The 20472-nt window shown below is 35.2% G+C and overlaps 1 protein-coding gene across 1 annotated transcript; it reads right to left on the bottom strand.

The window, feature by feature from the left end:
- Nucleotides 1–1565: 1565 nt before the first annotated feature.
- Nucleotides 1566–20409, bottom strand: LOC139700881 (26S proteasome non-ATPase regulatory subunit 5). The gene is made up of 8 exons (XM_071599322.1): nt 19991–20409; nt 19763–19907; nt 17679–17993; nt 15003–15267; nt 13683–13874; nt 8250–8359; nt 6392–6605; nt 1566–2042 (listed from the first exon to the last, which is right to left on the bottom strand). Exons 1-8 carry the CDS (start codon nt 20170–20172, stop codon nt 1834–1836), a joined length of 1632 nt encoding a protein of 543 aa, XP_071455423.1. The 5' UTR covers nt 20173–20409; the 3' UTR covers nt 1566–1833.
- Between the last annotated feature and the right edge of the window lie 63 nt (nt 20410–20472).

The raw sequence follows: 20472 nt of genomic DNA, 5'->3' as shown, positions 1-20472 counted from the left end.
TTGTGAATAAACAGTTATTATTATTAACATTCGTTCCCAATTTTATGTATTACCATTGTTAACGAGATTTTTTTCTAGCGAAGTACTCTTTAGTAGTGCATTTTGGTTCTTTTAATTTAATTCTGAATAAACCGTAAATTTGTGGCGGTCTGGGAAATATTTATTGCGGCTGCGTATCGGCACGTACTTTTTCGGTCCATCTACTATATGTAGTCCTTTGTGTCATGCTCCCTGTACCTGTCACGCCTTTGAGGCTGATTTTAAGCTCGTAGGCAAATTCCGAAGCTCGTACCTACACCTTCAGCGACGCCTGCCAGCGGCAATGCGTACACCATCCACATATTTATCCTATGTGCCCCGCTCCTCATAAGGTTGTTGATTTTTCATAATGCCAATGATGATATTTCTAGTGAAATACGTTGTGTTTCCTCTATGTGTGTATATATATTTTTTCCCTTGCCCTCCCAAGTATTAAATTTCAAATGATAAGAAGTACATATTTACTTCTCGATCATTTGCATATTTCAGGATATTTTTAATACATTCTTTTTTTGTTGGTCAACTTGGGCCATATTCCAAATTTCTTTCCCTGCAATCATCGTCTTACACATAATCATCTTCATTTAAACAGTGGGTGTCATATAGATGATAATTTGCATCCTCCCCGAATCCAACCCTTCTAATTAAGATGCAAAGTAGTGAGATTGCAATTAGTGTATTATACATAATCTGTGATTGCCAAAACATTCTGTAAGTGCCAATTCAATCAATTAATTGATAAAATGCCCATATTCGGAGGGTAGTAGTAGTTTTGAGGGGAGGCGACCGACAGCTAAGGTCATTTGCGCCATAGGGGATGGACAGGAAAGGATGAAGGGTGGAGAGAAACCCGGCGTCGGCATTAGCCTACTCTTTACGAAAGGTGCCAAGGGGTCCGCAGCTTAACGTCCTATCCGACGGACGGCATACTCACTCAAAGTGCCCTCCACAAAGCACCTCAAGTAGGGATCGAGATACCTCTGAAAAATATTCAACACCGCCGGGATTTGAACCCGCGCCCTCAGGGTGGGAAGCCAGTACGTTAGCCCCCGCACCATCTCGATCCCAAATCATATTAGTTATAATTAAAAATACACTTATAAAATTAACAAATGAAAAGATTTTATTTTACGTATAATTCTCTATGTGAAGTGTTCAAAAATTCCCAATTCCATTTAATTAATCTTAAACCCCATTCAAAATTAAAAATACTGATGAAATTAATTTTCTCATGAGCCATTTTTCCTCTTGTTGAACATAAAATTGTAGAATCGACAAAAATATTTTTGGAACTAATGTAACCAATTTGTGGAATTGTTCTTCAAACTACAAAAAAGTAATTTTGCAAAATTCCAGGTCATTTATTTTTGATAGAATCACTTCCATCTATAATAGCAGTGTCAGGTGTGGATATAAAGTTCACTCTTGGCATGGAAAATAAAACTCATGTTGCAATTTTAGTCAAATATGTATGCATGTGCATGAAAAAATAAAATTGTTTCATAAAAAATACCGCAGAAATTCTTCAGGCTTCAGATGTGTCAGTTGTAAAAACAATAAAATTTTGTTCATAGACATAAAATCTTTTAAAGCACGGGTTTTAAAATTTAAAATACAGTAGATGAACAATTAAAAATGCAAAAAAATGATATTATTTGTGGACGTTAATTTATTCTCTACTGGGCATTCATAAAAAAATTCACATCAAACAAAACATGAGTCTAAAATGTATTCAGCAGAATACAAGTAGCCTTCATTATTAATCGCATCATTTTTAGTTGTAAACTTCAATATTCATGAACTACCATCAACAGCTACTTCTGATGGTCCAATCAACCTCCCATGAGGGCCTGCTCGCACAAATGTCTCCAACCTCAACATCTGAGATTCTGAAAGACTGTTGGTGGTTGATGGGGACCCCAGCAAGGCCTTGGAAACTGCATATTTGGATTCTCTTACTTTGCCTTCTTCATTATCATAACTTGTTAGCAACTCTAACAGACCTAAAAGAAAAAATTATGATCTTAACTTCAATGTAACTCAAGAGCTGAAGTTTTGAGATTACCTTCTCAGTGACACAAATTATAGGTGAACAAAGATGCATTTATGATTTTTTGTTTTCCTGGGTATTCGTCTATCATTTCCCCAACCCTTAATTAGCTTGTTTCACAAAAATTCTTTGATTTTCCAAAACCTTCATTATTAATATTTCCCATTTTGCCCATGGAAAGTCCAAAGAAACATACTTGCCCATACTATTTTGTATTCGTAAAAAAAACTAAGTAACTGCTTATTTACAATGGTAATGAAGGCAATTTGCCCTGATTGCTGTCTTTAACTCAAGACTTAGGCAGCTACCCTCAAAGATTTCCCTCATTGTGCCACCTTGAACTTGTTATCCTTACAAAAGAAGTTATCATGAATAGAGCCAATAAAATAGCTTACATTTTGTGGTAACCATTTAAAGAATGAACCAAATTTAGTCATCTTTACACAGATGACATGAAGAATATGTTATACACACCAACAAATTAGTAGAAATACAAATAAAATACCCTGCAAGCACATATATGTAAATGGTAACAAAATTCATAGTAAAATCCTAAATGCAACCAAATTTTTACCCTGTATCACTTTAACCTCGCAGTTTATTGTTGGTGTCCACTATTAAATAGCTTTTGCCTTATGCCCCCTAGCTTGGGTCTTTTGGAAAAGCTAACAGCCTTTCAAAGCTGCAAGTCTCTGTACAGTCTCTGTACAGTCTCAGAATATATTTAACACTGAGTCAGTCTTCCAATCAGTTTGCTGACAAGATATGTTCTGCCTGATGATCTTCTACAAAGCAAAAACATTTTGGAAGACTTTGCTTTACTTTCCTAGATGTTGTTTTCATTTACAAATTCACATTTAACAATATCTTGAAATGTTTTCGGAGAGTCGTTGGAATTGAGTGAGGATCTAGATGAGAGGCCCAATCTCATACTAAGGGCTGGTAAATACATTAATGCTAAAAAAATATAAATAGCAACCCTCATACTACCATATGCAACACAGTTTAATAGGTGAACTTTTTTCAATGCGTTAGCTCTATTTTACCTGGTGTATTTGTGTTTGCATAGTTCTTGGGTATATTGTTTTATAATGATTTGAATGCTGTTTGAATATACATAATTAGAAACTTCTGATTGCCTTAAAACATAAGCAGAGTAGTGTGTTTTTGGTTAGCATACTATTGCAGAATACAGTTCAAAGAATATCATTCCTACGGTGGTTTATGAAAAGGTTGGTGTACAGTTAATATGAAAATTTAGATGATCACATCTTGGAACAATGTATTGCTTGATGTATAAGTGATATAAGGACATGTCCAGAGGGAAAATTATACACAAATTTGTAAACCAACTGAAGAGTACTGTGAGATGGAAGACCGTTCTCCCTCGAGTGATTTTAGTGTTTTTCTTAACAAACTTGCCAAACTATTAGAGCTAATTCATGATGCTATACCAAAACCTAATTTAATTATAACTGGGGACTTTAATTGTGATTTCGCAAGTAATTCCAAAGCCAAACAGGAATTCTTAGATATCCTTACCTCTTTCAACATTTGTGTTACTAATACCGAACCCACTAGGGTAAACGGCCTTTCCTCTACTATTATAGACAATATCTTAACAAACATTGATTTGGGAAAAGTAAATACTGAAGTAATCAAATCCCACATATCAGATCACTATCCTCTTCTATGCAAGATTTTAATTTCTTCTCCTAGTCACTGCAAAAAAATTTATAAAAGGCAGTTTACAGAGCAAAACTTTATTATCTTCAATTATATGTTGAAGTCCCATGATTGGTCTGATTTATACCAACTCAGATCCTACAATGACTCATTTGAGTATTTTTATTCTTCATATCAATATTACTTTGACATTTGTTTTCCATTGGTCTCCCACAAAACTAGAAACTTGTCCTTAAATACTAGAAACCATTGGGTCACCGATGAAATACGATGCCTCTCGAAAAAATGAAGGAGTTAGCTATCTCTTATAAAAATAAATGTAACTCGATAGACTGCTTGGAGTATAGAACACTGAAAAAAACGTACCGTCAAAAGTTACAACTGGCTAAAAAAACATTTAACAACTGTAGAATTCTCAATGCCGATAACAAATCTAAAGAAATTTGGAAGATTATAAAGGAAGCTAAGTGTTCTATCAATAATCATCATGATTTCAAATTACAGGACTCCACCGGTAATGTTATTTCTGATTACTCTCAAATGGCATCCAACTTAAATGACTTCTACTTGTCCCACCAGACTACTACAAATACTCCAATTCCTGTTAATTATCCTCTAATCCCAAGCCTGTCTAATTCATTGTACCTGCTTCCTTGTACTGAACTGGAACTGATGAACATCATTAAAAAATTCCCTAACAAAAGTAGTCCTGGTACAGATGGTATCCCAGGGATTGTGATAAAAAAATCAATTAATTCTATCAAGGAACAGATACTCTTCCTAATTAATAAATCCCTACAACTTGGTGTTTTTCCTGATGCCATTAAAATTGCCAAAGTTGTACCACTTTATAAAGGGAAAGGTAGTGAGCAGGATATGAATTCTTACCGTCCAATATCTTTATTAAACCAGATAGGGAAACTATTTGAAAAGGTCTTCCATAATCGACTTACATCATTTCTTGAATCTTTTAATCTCTTGTCTGGCTCACAGAATGGTTTTAGGAAATGCAGATCTACATCTACAGCTACCTATCACCTCGTAAACCTAATACTTTCAAATCTTGATAATAGAATTGAAACCTTGGGACTATTCTTCGATTTTTCCAAGGCTTTTGACCTAGTTAATCATCAGTTACTCTTGTCCAAATTAGGACACTATGGCATCAGAGGTATCCCTTATAACTGGATCAAATCTTACCTCAGCGCAAGGCACCAACAGGTTATTTTGTCAAAGAACGGTACTAATTTTACTTCTCCTAGTAAAGAAGTTACATTAGGTGTACCCCAAGGCTCAGTCTTGGGCCCTATCCTATTTTTACTTTACATTAATGACTTACCAAAAGTTCTGCAGTCAGTTCCAGGAGCCGAGCCAATTTTATATGCTGATGACACTAACGTAATTGTATCAGCACCATCGTTAAACAACTTGACCTTGACAGCAGCTAGAGTTTCCGAACTTCTTTGTGAATGGTGTTCACAAAATTCTCTGAAACTCAACCCTGACAAGTCTGGACTCATATACTTCTCTAATAAAAATAAAGCCCCTGCTTCATTGGCCATTGACCTAGGGGGAACGTGTGTACCTCAAATTTCTAGATCCAAGTTTTTGGGAGTTGTTATAAATAAAAATTTATCATGGGATGAACACATATGCAATCTTCGTAGCAGGTTAAATTCCATTTGCTTTCTTATTAGAAGTATTAGGAAATCTGTAAGCCTTGATATCCTACTTTCAATTTATTACGGAGAATTTTATTCTTTAATTATCTATAGTATTCTGTTCTGGGGTTCTTCCCCTCATTCTGATTCAATTTTTAAAGCTCAAAAATGTTTAATACGATTAATATGCAATGCTCCCTACAATGCACCTTGTCTTTCCTTCTTCAAAAGGTTAAATATTCTGACTGTTCCATGTATTTACATTTATGTCGTATGCATTTTCGCTAAAAGTAATATATCCAATTATATGACAAATGACAATGTTCATTGCCACCAAACCAGAGCCTGCAGAGACCTGCATCAAACTTATTGCAGGACTTTAAATACATCCCTGGGGCCTAAATCAATGGGCCTCCTTGCACTGAACAGGCTCCCTTACGATTTTAAGTACGTAAAGGATCCAGTCCTGTTCAAAAAGAAATTAATATCATTTTTAAGGAAAGAACAGTTTTATTCTGTAATGGAATTCATGGAGAAAAAATAACCATACTGAATATGGAATATATTTTATGCAAAAAATTTATTATTGTGTCATGCTTTTCTGAATTTCATCATTGTTTAACATCTATATGTACATATGACGTGTCCTATACACTTATCTGATGTATCTATTACACTGTGTCAGTGTCTTCTGGGCAAATAAAGATTATTATTATTATTATTACCAATTATGACATGAGGGAATTACCCTTCAATATCCATTCTAAAATGCTGGAGTCATTTATTTTAAAATCTCTCCTAAACTCAAGGTAAGCCAAAAAGGCAACTTCTTTATCATTTCTTACCCTATTCCACACACTCATAAACAACCAAAAATTTAAAATCAATGGTTTTGGGTCTTACTTCATGCAAGTCCTCCATCCATTGTGACTCATATGCCAAATGCATTCCTTACCTGGGCATGTAGCTATCAATCTCTGGCCCCATGGAAGAACAGAAATACTGAGAAATACTTGAAGAGCTGCAAGCTGTAATTCAGTAAATGGCTGCCGGCAGATGGATGCAACCAACTCAGCTGATGCCCACTGGGTGGATCCCAGTTTTGTAGGACTCATGCCATCAAACCATCGCTGTGTAATGGCTAATAGCTCTTTGTCCTGCTCTTCTGCCTTAACACAAATATTTACATGAGTTAAGTAATGAATTGAAGTAATAGGAAAACTAAAAATGTCACAGTTCACCTCATTTTCCATGTAAATAAAATTCTAAAGACTGAGATAAAGAAGAAAATTACTTTCTAAAGCTGTTCTCAGCAAGTAACTTAGACATTTCTATACCAGAAAAAGAGAGAGACAATAAGTCTCTCTCTTTTTGAGAACTCTTAAGCAGTTTTCTTCTCTATCCCATTTTCATCAGCACTTCCCTGGTCTATTACTCCACTTTCCCACAATCATTCTTCTCCACGACTAAAATTCAAAAATTTCCAAATATTTTCCAGCTTTCTTTTTAACTGCCCAAGTTTTATCTCAGTGAGACACCACATTCCAGACAAAACATTCAGCAAATCTCTTTCTCAGTCCTATTGGAATTCTACTTGCTGCCAAAACCCTTTCACCTATCCAAAACTTTTTTACCCAAAGATATCATCTTTCCTATTTCCTCGCAATAGGTGTAATTCCAAGTTAATAAGCTTCCCTGAAACTGAAATGATTTCACTTGCTCAGAAATTTTTCCTTCCCTGGATATGTCACTGATTACTCCATTCAAACTTACTCTCAACAGTTTTTTATTTTCTATACATAGATCCATTCCAAATTCTTTCCCTACAGTAACAATACTCGTACTCCTGCAACTCCTCTTGTGTTTCCACCAGTACTGCTTCATCACCTACATATTGCAATGCTTTTATTCTTTCTCTTCCTACTACAACACTTCTTGCTTTTTTTTAAAGCCTTATTACTAAGCTCTTCATTATACATGTTGAAGATAGTTGGAGATAGACAGCATTCTTGTCAGACACCTCTTCCAACATTTATCTCATCATTTCCTACTCTTACCACCACTTTTGTTATTGTATACCATTATTTTATTAACTTTTATTCATCCAGGATACATATACCAGTATTACTTTTAAATCCTCAGCAGCACATTCCAGTTGACTCTGTCAAATGCCTTCTCTCAACGACAAAACATCTTCCCTGCAATTATTCTTTCAAATCTCTGAAGTAAGAGTCTTGTTTTAGCTTTTGTAAAATCATAGATAAAACTGATTGCCCTATTATCTCTACATTCTTTTGCATTCCTCTTCTGTGGTAAGGAAACTAAAACTGTCATGAGCAAATGTTCAGGCCAAATTCCAGAGTTATTGATTCCGTTCATTATACTCGTCCGTCTATACATTGCATTAGATCCTAATGCTTTCAAGAATCTAATGGTACTCAATAACAGCCTAATTCTTTCTTATCGCAGAAATCATGCATTGCCTTCTCCACCTCACATCTTAATATCTTAACTCTTTTATCACCTTCATCACATTTAAATTCTTCTAACACCTTCCAACACCAGCCTTGTATGATGAGCCTGTGAATCATATGATTCCTCTGCATAAATCATCCATACTTTCCTGTTCTCTTCCATACACAATGTCACCTTTCCCTCTTTATTTCATATTTCCCGTTTACTTGTTACGCATATCACAACCAAGTAATTAGATTCACATAGACTCAATCAACTTTAGGACTATTAATTCCTACAAAAATATCAACAGCATTTAGCAACAAAAACATATATTTAAATTGAATTGAAATTTTTACCTTGAGGGTCATCAAGCTGGAAAGACCGTTCAGGGCACTAACCCTGAGAGGAGTAGGGAGGATGACTATTAATTCTCCAAGGCGGCGCATGAACTTGGCCATCTGCTTACCTTTTAAAAACAAAGTTAAAACTGTTAAAAATCCTCATACTCCAAAAGTGCATCAAATTAAATCTCTCTTATACATGTTTCCCGCCAATCATTTTAAAAATTATTTTGTTTTGAAGAATCAACCTACAAAAACCAATCGCTTGAGATTATGTCATTCATTGCTGCTAACATTATACGTCATTTTATCAATAATCTTCTGAAACCAGAGGCCCTTTTCTCAAAGCTACAAGTCTTTTTTCAATCTCCCTAAAGCTGTCTTATAAGGGTACCATAAGAATTTCAGATTCACATAGTGTGAAATATAGGCAAACATCAAATGCTGCAACATTTATAACCATCAGATGACACACTACATGTAAATTACAAGGATTTGTACACTGACTAGCAGGTTTGAGAAACAAGCCCCAGATATCTTTAACAGTTGCCAGTACAGAAAAAAATGGATGGAACTATTCTTTCTGACTGATGCAGATGAAGTCACCATTGATCACTACTATATTCACTGAAATACCAGCTGCCTCAATAGCAATACAAGGTGATATTACTCATGATCCATTGCATATGGTCATAACATTTTTATGGAACTGGGTTATTACTGTGGCAACAGAAGAAAGATAAACTTAGGGAAGTTAACAAACTGGGTACAAAAGAACCCTGCAACTACTATGGCTGTGGTTTTTACAGAATTAACCAGATCATGGACAGGCCCTTGCATAAAATCAAGATGATGACCAGTGCAGAGCATATTTTAAATTATTATTCTTACTATTGACCCATGGGTATTTCAAGAAAATTCAGATATACAAAGAATCAATTACTGTTAATGGTTTGCTTATATTTTATTTTTATTCAGAAGGATTTGGATAATTGCTGTACTTTTATTTATATTCATCATCATAATGATCATAAAAACCAATTATAGCAAATAAAAATTAAGTTTCACTCTTATTATTATTGATATTCTATAATTTAAGGTAGGTATTGAATGTACAAACTGAAAAACTCTATATTTCTTAGCCTCTCCTAAAAATTGTAACGTAATATTATATAATACAATAAACCTTGCTTCAATGCTGCACAACTCCTTCATTTCATGCACCATGCCTACCCTTTTCTTCCCCTCTTTTGGTGAATATCCTCCCCTCTATCACAGACCTCACCATTATTTTGCCAATCAAAATGCTCTGCCCCCATCTTTCCTGCCTCTTAAGATTACTCCCAACAACCCCCTCCCATTCCTTACCATACCAAGGACCCTCCTTTATTTTCTTTTCTACACATTTCACCTTTCTCATTCATCTCCACACGCACATTTCAAAAGTCTCCAAACCACACTTCTTATCCTACTTCAACGACTTTACTCCATATTTAAGTTTGAACTCATCTTTTCTTAACATCCTTACTCGATGCCCCAATCACCACTGTCCTTCTTCTTGTAAAAGCTTCTTTGCCTAGTTTAATTTCTCTTACAATCCTACTACTTTGACCATCTTGGTCCAGAACCCTTTCCAGGAAGGTAAACTGATCTCCTTACTCTGTAGTTGTTCCCTTGTATTTTAATGCCTAACTTTGTCCTTCTCTTTTTATTTAAATTGCGTAGTCTTTGTTTTTTACAATGATTCACATTTATACTTATCACACTGATTTTCTAAAGCAGTGCAAGACTTGTAATTTCAGCAATCCCTTGGTTAACTGGTTAACTAAAGCTGGATTATCCACAAACCTAAGATTTTGTGAACTCACCACTGACTTTGATTCCTATCTTCAGTTCTTTCCCTGCCTCTTTCACCATTTCTTCCACATACTATATACACTCAAAGCCTGGGTGATAACGGATACCCCTGTCTGGGACTTCTTCCAAATATTGCCCATTCTAACTTTATAACCATCACTTGCACTTGAAATATTTAGGTTCACTCTATTGAACATTTTGAAATCTCCAAAACCGATTTTTTGCATTATTCAACAAACTCAATTTTTATCCCTTATTTTCTCATTCCTGTTGAGCTAATTCCTTCACATATATGTTTCAAAGCACTGAAAATAATGGACGTTCTTGACTTACCCCTCCTCTTAACACTGCCCATCCAGACTCTCCATCTGCCACTTTCATCTAAACAGTCTGACACATGTACAGATTGCAGGTAAATCTCCTACCCTCCAATCTACTCCCATTTTCTGAAATATATTCATTAATTATGCTCAATTCACTAAATAAAATGCCTTCTCAAAATCTATGAAACAGACCAATACATCCTGATTTTATTCTATGTCCTTCTCTCCTTGGTGCCCTCATTACTGCTACAACATCTCACGTGCCTCTCCCCTTCCAGAACCCAAACTGATCATCCCCTAAGTACCGAATCATTTTCCTTGCTCTCCATCTTCTTAGTGTCCTATTTTGGGATTGGAACTAACACTACCCGGAAAAATTTTCTGGCCGATTTCCACCCTCATTAATGCAACAAATTAACCCACAAAACCTTTTTCTTCCACCTTTCCCTAAACTCTTGGGTACTTCTGCCTAAATTTTTTCAATCCCCATGGTCATGATTTGATTTCAATTCCCTTAATGTCCTCTCTATTCAGAATTGAGTCAATCTTGATCGAGGCTATCCCCATTAATGTCATATTCTTTTTCTGTTGTATTCGTTAACTTAATTTCATTACCATATAGATCCTCTATGTATTCATTCCATTGCCCATGAATCTTTCCTGGTTCAATTAATGATTTTCCTGATGTATCTCTGATAGTGTTCATGGATTTTCCCTTCTTATTTCTTGACATTGCTTTAACTTTCCTGTGCAGTACACCAATGTCACCCTTCTTTAGTTTTTAATAACCTTGCACTGCATCTTCCACCATGCTTCAATTGTCTTATTAGTTTCTTGTCTCAGTTTATTATTTATCTATTGTACTGTCTTCAATCTAATCCTGATTTCACATTCTGACATTTTCTTCTCCAGTCTATCTTCATAATAATCTCATCAATAATAAGTCCTTGTCCTTTTCCAATTAACTGTTCAGATAGTTAAATTTTTGACTTTTGATATCCCTTTTTTATATGTTCTATTCTTTTTTGTACTGTTCCCTGTCACTTGCATCATTGCGTCCTTTTGCAACTGCTTCCCGGTGCTCTTTCCTTTCCACCTCTGTTAATTCTTCAACATTCCATTTTCTACACCATCTTTCCTCTTCTATCCCTGTAAATATGACGTTTTCTAAGGATTTTAGTATATCTTTCTTGATATATTCCCATTTTTCATCCACTGTATGTCTCCCTAATTTTTTTACTGCTTCCTGGCACTTCTTTCTTTTCATTCCAGTTAATGTTTCTACATTCCATTTCTTCATCTGTCATCCCTTTATTATTCTCTTGAATCTGATATCGTTAAACTTTGTAATTACTAAATTATGATCACATGCATCCACTCCTGGAAAGGTCTGCTATTTGATTGCACAGTTCCTCAATCAATGCCTAATTATAATATAGTGTAACTGATATCACTTTGAACCCATGGGCACTTACCATGCACGATTATGCCTATTGTGATGATTAAACCCTTTCTCTCGCAGAATTCTATTGCTTTTACTCCTCTGACAATCCTTGTTCCTAAACCATAGTCGCATATCTCGCTCGCAACTCTCACTTTGCCTGTAACTGAATTCCAATCCCTTGTCACTATAAATAGTTTCCTCCCATGAACACCCACAATAATTTCCACCAATTGATAATATACCCTTTCCAGAACTTCCTCCCTAGGATTGATTTTTGGAAAGTAGACCTGAATAATGACCGTGTTCATTCATTAAGCTTTTACTTCTACTAATAATAATCGATCACACAAATGCTCTTTGTTGACCACACTTCTTTTTACCCTTTTGGTCAATACTATTGCTATCCCTTGCTGGCTCTTTCCCCTCCTATAATATAATTATAATTTGCACTCCAATAATCCTCACTGTCTTCCTAACTCATGTCACACAGCCATAAACATTTGTATTTCCTCTATCAATTTTCTGCTTTATATTTTCTAATTTCCCTGTCCTCTACATGGTCCTAACATTCCTAGTCCCTACTTGGTTTCATTCCTCTTCTGTGCCATCTGCAAAACTGCTGCCGATCCTGTTATTCAAGAACTTTGTGAGATGATAGCCACTGAAGCCTTGCCTCTCCCACTCCCAAGCACGACACATGGCTCTGTGGGCTGAGTCAATTAATTGGTACTGCTCATTCCCATAATTGCATTCATTATTATTTCTTGGGGCAAATAATTGAGGTTGTTTGTTCATTGCCTTCCTCAATAGTGTTTTAACGTGACACCGTCACTCCAGTGTCCACCCCACTGGGGTCAAGAGGGCTTTTTCAGCTGCCTCTCTGAGGAACAGACACTGCCATGACTACCTTTCATCTGGCTCCTACCCTTTGGCCTATCTCTCTTACCAGGAGCTATGTCATTACTCCCACCAGCATAGCTCTAGGGGCCATCAGAACACACAAACCCTTCCACAATGTCAATGTTGTAGTCCATGGGGAAGGTTTAGCATTTTATAATTCTTTCATTCTTATTAAGGCAAGAGATTCGTATAATCATTCAAACAATTGGAGTGAAAAACAAAGCTGTCTACGACAACAAGTTACCATAATCCTGTTTTGTCCTGGACCATACCAGAACTATTGCAAGTCTTATAAATGAGAATGTATCAGCAAGTAGCAACTGTGATATTATTTTTCATATTCAATGAAATATTTGGCAAAGAATTTCAGCGTGATCTAGAAAATTACCAAATGAAATATTATACACAGCCTAATGTGTCAGTGACTTGGACACAATATTTTCACATTATGTGGATTACAGATTTCTTTTATACATTCAATTCCTGCTGAGTCATAGAGTCAGAATATTTGCTCGAACAAAAAATATATTTTAGATTATAATGATTAATAGCATTTCATCTAATTTATGTCTGCAAATCTGTTAACAAACATTTCCAAGCAAAGTCATTTAGTACTCCACGTGAATTTTCCAAAACTTTCACACTTCAGTACGAATAATGCAACATGAAACGTTTTTATAAAAATAAGAAAGACAATGACATCGCAGATAATGTTAAGTCAGAAATAGTGACTGAAAATCACCTTTTAAAAAATTTTTTCCTCAGCTAATTACAACATCGATTGTTACCTAAGTGATTTAAGACAAGATGGGCAACATCTACAAGTATGTTTGTACGCTGTAGCATGCTTGTATTTTTTCACCAAGCATGAGCATTAATAATCTCAAATGATACCAATTCTATGAATAGTACTCAACAACATACCATATTGTGAATATAGGGCTTGCTTCCCTTTGGCTGTCATGCCAACATAACAAACTGTTTCCATGGCAACTCCAATCATGCATACATCACTACTGCTGAGTGTATCAAATAATGTGGCTGGAAATGCTGGGTAAGTTGACAATACCTCATGAGGTCGAATGTGCCCAATTACACCAAAAAATTTCAGTAATTCTGCAATAATAAGAGCAATACAATTATGTAAAGCAGTACATATCAAAATTTTGTATGGAAATATTATTACATCCTAAATTCTGCAAAAACAATTCATTATGGTAGTGGAAATTAATTGCTTACAAGACTACCAATGGGTAGTTACATATAACATAGACCTCTCAACTGAACCATTCATTCCAATCTCTTTGGGAGCAAAACGGTTGTAAAACCACTGAATGAAAAAAATTGTAAAAATCATAAGCTGCAACACTATTTTTAAAAATGATTATCACAGACATTTAAGAAAATGACATGGCTACTGTTGAGGTAACTGAATAGGAGGTGCAAAATATTAAATAAAGGGTTCAAATAGATTTTTGGGGCTTGATGCACTAATTTCTAGATTTGCACTCAAAACATTCTCCCAATTTTCTTAATAGATATCCAGTCTTTTCACAATCACACACTACAATATTCAAAAGTTGATGAGATAAGTATGTCTCATGAATTTTATCTTGCTTTCAGACTTTTCAAAAACTAAGTGTTTTGAATAGGAAAAAATTTTTTTATGAGGCTGTAAATTCAATTACGAATAATTGAATCAAATAAATACAAATCTCTCAAATTTTATAACATCCTGTTTCAAGAGCTTCAAAATAAGATCTTGACCAGTTCTTAGCCCAAATGAGTGCAAATTTAAAAAATAAATTCAGGAGTAACCTTATACACACACAACTATCAAATCTTGAGTATTGTTTATGTTGAAGAGAGTGAAATTGAAACATTTTTACTTAATTAGACATGGAATGACCCATATCTAAGCCTGGTTCCCTGTAATCTACCCATTAGAAATTAAATAATTTCCAGCTAAAAAGAACACATTACTTGACAGGTTAGTAAAATTATTTTTTTACTTTAAAATAATGATGTCAGGTTTAACTTTGTGGGAGTAACTCATGATAATATACGACTTTGTAATTCACAAACGTAGAAGTTATTCTACATTAAATGGGCTAAGTAGTCACGAAGCAACAAAATTCAGGTTCAGTTGAATACAATCTATGAGGATTACAAATTTGCCTATTATTATTAAATTAATTCAAGATAATCATTCAGCATAAAACAGTATTGACAAGAATCATTCACCTGGGAGGACGAAAGAACAAGAGAGAAGATCTTCATTTACACGAGCCAGTTTTCTAGCCAATGCTTCAGCAACACCCATTTCATCAATGTAGTGGGCACCATGCTCAGGGCTCGCAAGTTTCCCAAGGAGTTGTAAAGCATTAGCTTGGGTGAGTATGTCCACTGAACCTTCTGCCATTGCTTCTTTCATCATTAACAAAAGAAATCGTGTGTCAACTACAGCTGACAAGCCTTCCGGTGAACTAGATGCAATTTCTACCAAAACCTAAGATTGATAAGAATGAATAGATTCAACAAAAATCAATATTTATTGCAAAAGAATGAGCATCTAAAAAATGACTGAAAAATATTATTTCCATAAATGAGGGAGTACCCAAAAATAACCGGAATAGTGCTGCAGTTGGCGGCGCTTACATAGGATGCATTTCTTCCGCTAGATGAGCATAGTGCCAACCATTGTGAATTATACGCAGGCATTGTTGTCTTCTGGGAAGATTGTGTTCAATCACAACAATTCGTTTTGTAAAAGCAGTTTCACCTGCTTCTTGTATTTCATCATAGTGGATTTAAGTGAACCACTGAGAAATTTTGATTCCTGCTTGGGAAAAATGCCGGAGAAATTGTGGTGATGTTACAAACAGCTTACAAGGATTGTGCAATGGGAAAAACTAAAGTGTACCAATGGCTTTCTCGTTTCAAAGAAGGTAAAAAGTCACTTGATTACAAACATTGTTCAGGACATCCATCAACAAAAATCAAGCCAGTGCAAAATTTCATTGTCACCTAGACTGTTAAGTGGAATCAAACCTCAAGATGATGCTCTTTTTTTTTTATGTAAGAGCGATAGTGCATTCTGAATTCATCCTTTCAGCTCTGACTGTTCATAGGGCTTTCTATTAGGAGGTTTATATTTATTATTTAACAATGTGAGACAAAAATGGCCCAACAAACTAGTTCTTTGTCTCTTCGTTGTGGGAGACGGAAGGACTGGTTTTTCCACCAAGACATCACACCAGCTCATGCAGCTATTCAGGGTGCCAATTTTTAGCCAAAAACAACATGGCTCGCTTGCCCCACACTCCTTACTCAGTGAGATTTCTTCTTGCTTCCTCAAATTAAGAGGGACATGGAAGGACAATTTTCTGATGGCGCGGAAGCCATAAAGAAAAAAAGGGCAGGAGCTGTCAAGCATCAAAACAGATGAGTTTGGAAAATGTTTCCAGGAATGGAATCGCAGATTGGCCAAATGTATTAAGTGCAATGGAGAGCACTTTGAAGATAATAAGGTTGTTTGGTAAAAAAAATTGAACACAGCTTTAAAAAAAAAATCCGGTTATTTTTGGGTACCCTCACACAGTTGGCGAAGGAGAATTATTTTGGTAAAGAACTCCCAGATTCATGCCATTTCCCATCTTACACCTCTGACATCCGATGCCTCCTGGCTGCTTTTGGACCTTGACTTAGGGAGGGGTCAAGTACCTGGGTCCCAATCACCATCCTGCCATAAGATTTGCCGGTTCCTCTCTCCCCCTTATATTTTTAATTTGGCCACCAGTTGACATGCCACCTTCACCCTTCCAATGGTCACGAACTTCTAGGACAATGTGCATCCTCTATCCATCCAAAACTTCCCCCACCCACTGCTTTCCCCAGGTCCACTGCTCTATCTGCCTTCCTCTATCTCTTTTTCCTTCCCCTCGAATATCCTTCCTCCATATAAGGATTTATGCTTCAGAAAGTGGCAAGATATGCCTTATTAAAGTGAAATTATTGCATTTGTAAAAATAAACTCTTCAAAAGTACCATGTCTGTATATTATTTAATTCCACCTAGTGTATTTATGTTTGATGCATTGCTACCCAAGACAACGAGCTGATTTTAACTGCTTTCACTAAATGTTACACATGAAGTATCCTGAAGCTTTTCTATCTGTGATAACATCATCAATCCAATACCAGAAAATAAACTAAGGGAGGATGAAAAGATTTTCATCCAATGAACTTTTCAGACTATGCTTACATTAAAGATCCATTATTAATCTATTGCATTTTATGACAAATTTTATATCTTATATAAATGCACGGAGAGAATATCCAATCCAAAGTAGTTTGTTCCATATTATGATTCACAACTCAAGATAGTGTTGGACTTTATCTTTTACTAATACCTACAGTTTTAAATCCATTATACTTTTCTTTAAACATAAAATGCACCCAAATGGAACTGAATCTTGGGAGCTTCATGGATGCCTATTTCATTGGTGGCCTTTTCATTTGTCCTCTGCCTTCAAAATCATCATACCTCAATCCTGCTAGAAAAAGAATACAGAGCTTCCCACCAAATAATTATTAATCGAAATCTGCTTAGCATATTTCTGATCATTTTGGAGTATTTCCAAAAAAATCAAACAGTAAAATATGTGGTGATCCCAGTTTTTAAAAGTTTATCATGGCATCATTTCATTCACGAGCCCCACCAATCACTTAATGATTATTTTTATGAGGACAGTAACAATTACATATCAATTTTAATCTTTTCAATTTTCATCATGGTGTTCTACCCCTGCAGACCAGAAACATTTGATGAATGATAAAATATATGTCTGCGGGAATTCAGTTACTATTCAAGCAAATTTAACTTTACTGCTAATTGATACAGGAAGTAAAAATACCTCACCTCATAAAATCGATATCTGATAACATCACTGCGATTAGACTGTTCCATGATGGCATCCAATAGGACTGAGCCTACAGAAAAGAGAGCAAGTCCTCGTGGGGTGCATCCAAGGGCACACATTAGGTTGACTGCAGCTCTTCCAGCCGAGGCTTCATTTTGCTCTTCTTCTTCATCATCATTAATTGCATTCTGCTCTTTTCCAGGCTCTTGACTACTTACTGGACCACCCCCAATGGTTTCAATAATTGTCAGGAAAATGTCCTCTTGACAAATACGTTCCGCCAGTTGGGGACTATGACGCACCACCCGACAGAGCTATTGATTAAGCACACTTGAAATTACCCTCCTTAGTTAACTTGGGAAAATTATTCCAGGATATTACAAGCTATAAAGGATTATGACAGCAGTATTTTTAAGATTTTTAAGCAAAGAAACAAAAAATTGTAAAGCAACTGTTCCATTAAGTTTATGGAACTTGAGTGCCAACTTAAACGAAACTGATGATCATACGAGTACAAAAACTACCTGGTAACAACAGAATGATTTAGAAGAAATTAGAGTCATTAAGGATTTTATATTCAGATGAAAACAAAAGACAGCACAAGAAGAAATTCCACATCAAGTTTCCTCAAGAACGTAAACTTTGATCAATGTAGTTACAAAGACAAATTAATAATAATACTGATACTTAGGGTCACAATAAATAAAGTATTGGCATGCATCTCCCACTTATCTTGCAGCACTTAAATAAAAAAAATATGCTTATCAATGAAAAAGTGATAAGCACAAACAATTAGGTATATGTAACAGTAATACGAAAACTATTTGACTTGGGGGGGTTGTAATAATTACAGTATATGGATCTCTCCCATGAATTGCCACGGTGCATATAACAACAATCTCTTATCAAACAAACTATATTCATATGGCACTAGATTTTTTCAAGGTCCTTTGTAAGTAAGCACTTCCTTTAGTTTTAGTAATACACAGGCGTAGAAATCTTTTCAAATGGAAAAATAAGAGAAAATTGCAGTAGGAAGAAAGCATGGAAAAAGTAACTAAAATATAGAAAGTTATAGAAATGTATTATAACGATGACTGTAATATGCAAAAGAAAATGCGATAGGATTGAAACAGTGATAAGGCAGAGCCAAAAAGAGACTCACTGATAGGTAAAAACATATCATCCAAAGCTAAAATACATTAATAATAAGAATGGACATGGCCACTATTAACCTAGAGAAATATTCTACAAGAAAAAGATAAATAGGTGCACTTTTATAAAATGAAATAAACATCAATACAATAGACATCAATTTCTATTAAATATTTTCAGTATCAACAGAATAATTAGACATTAAATGACTCTTAGCAGTCGCTAGCTATGAACTGACAAAAAATTACAAAGGTGATACATTAGCTTATCAGTATTAGCTCACAGGCTGTGAGCTAATATCATTAGCTGTGAGGAACATACATATTACCGATCGTTTCTTCAGTATTATGGCACTGTAACAGTATTCAGCATTTATGAATCAAATGCAGCAGCATGTAAATTTAATTGACTTAAAATTTTGAACAATCCATCAAGTTATTTCAGATTTGATCTATAAATACAACATATAGGTATTCACTTCCGACTCTTGGTGGCAGTAGATTTACCCTTGAGCTACACACATACCGCCAGCTTCCATCTAAACAATCTCTAAAATTTTGTATGTACTCTCTGTATTCTATTGGTAAGGACAATACATTCCGGGGACCATACAACATTAAGCTATAATTGGACTAGCGAATGTAACGTAGTGCTTTTAGAGCTTGAACATTGCTGAATGTTTGCAGTGACTTTGACATGAGTTTGAGCATGATCTAGCAGAAACTCAAGCAAAACTGATTCATAATCTTAAAATACCTATTTTGGACACGAGCGAGACACATGAAAACCGTAACAATATTATCGCGTGTTAAGATATATCCATTAAAATGTTTCGGTACAAAGAAGAACATGACACATTTACTGGATGAAATAGTCCACCTAGTGCTGTTACGAATCATTACAAAGTTAACGTAACAACAGTTCTCACCTCCTTTAACACCAGACCACGCAGTTTTGGAGAAGGATGGCCCAAAGCTCGGGTAATGACTTTTTCGTACTCATTCAAAAGACATGTGGGTTCAATAGTAGAAAGCAATGGATATAAAACGTCACAAGCATCGTTTATTTGATTCCTAAATAAATGAAAACACAGAACCAAGGAATTTAGGATGCATAATGTTCGTTTCCACACGATGCACTTAAAATACCAACCTACCTGTCAGAGGAATTCAAACAATCAAATATAAGGTCCAATGGTAAGCCCCGCGTAACACTTTGTAATTTGGAAGAATTTAATGAAAATATTGCAGTTTTTAGCTCTGAAAGTAGTTCACTTCTCTTTGATTCATTTGAAAGTTGGTTAACTCTCTCGAAAAACCATTGCTCCGAAAGAGCCATAGTGATATTTAAAATTCGACTGTATGAGAAACTAATGAGCAAAACTAAGGCACAATGCGATTTACATGTTATAATAATTTATTTCCCCAATTGATAAACGCATAGAATGGTACAGAATATCATAAATAACGTAATCGTATAGGGCACGTCAAGAAGTACAATAACCTAATAATTACTAGCCAGAAAAAATTAAAATACCTACGCTAAATATATGCAGCTTTTATCTTTTAAATTAATATTCGTAAAAAATGATAAAAAATTTTTAAATAGATAAGTGGATTAAGCGAATAAAGCCTTTCA

The sequence above is a fragment of the Hetaerina americana genome, unplaced genomic scaffold (assembly GCF_022747635.1).
Source record: "Hetaerina americana unplaced genomic scaffold, ioHetAmer1.1.p SCAF_1, whole genome shotgun sequence".
Lineage (NCBI taxonomy): Eukaryota > Metazoa > Arthropoda > Insecta > Odonata > Calopterygidae > Hetaerina > Hetaerina americana.
This window is presented reverse-complemented; position numbering and strand designations above follow the sequence as displayed.

What these genes read in the sequence shown, in the direction of transcription:
- LOC139700881 (XM_071599322.1), bottom strand. Translation starts at nt 20,172, where the DNA reads ATGGCTCTTTCGGAGCAATGGTTTTTCGAGAGAGTTAACCAACTTTCA. An exon ending in AGCCCTATATTCACAATATG is followed by an intron (nt 8,360 to 13,682) that starts GTATGTTGTTGA and finishes TGTTTTTAAAAG; the next exon opens with GTAAGCAGATGGCCAAGTTC. An exon ending in ATTGATAGCTACATGCCCAG is followed by an intron (nt 2,043 to 6,391) that starts GTAAGGAATGCA and finishes TTTTTCTTTTAG; the next exon opens with GTCTGTTAGAGTTGCTAACA.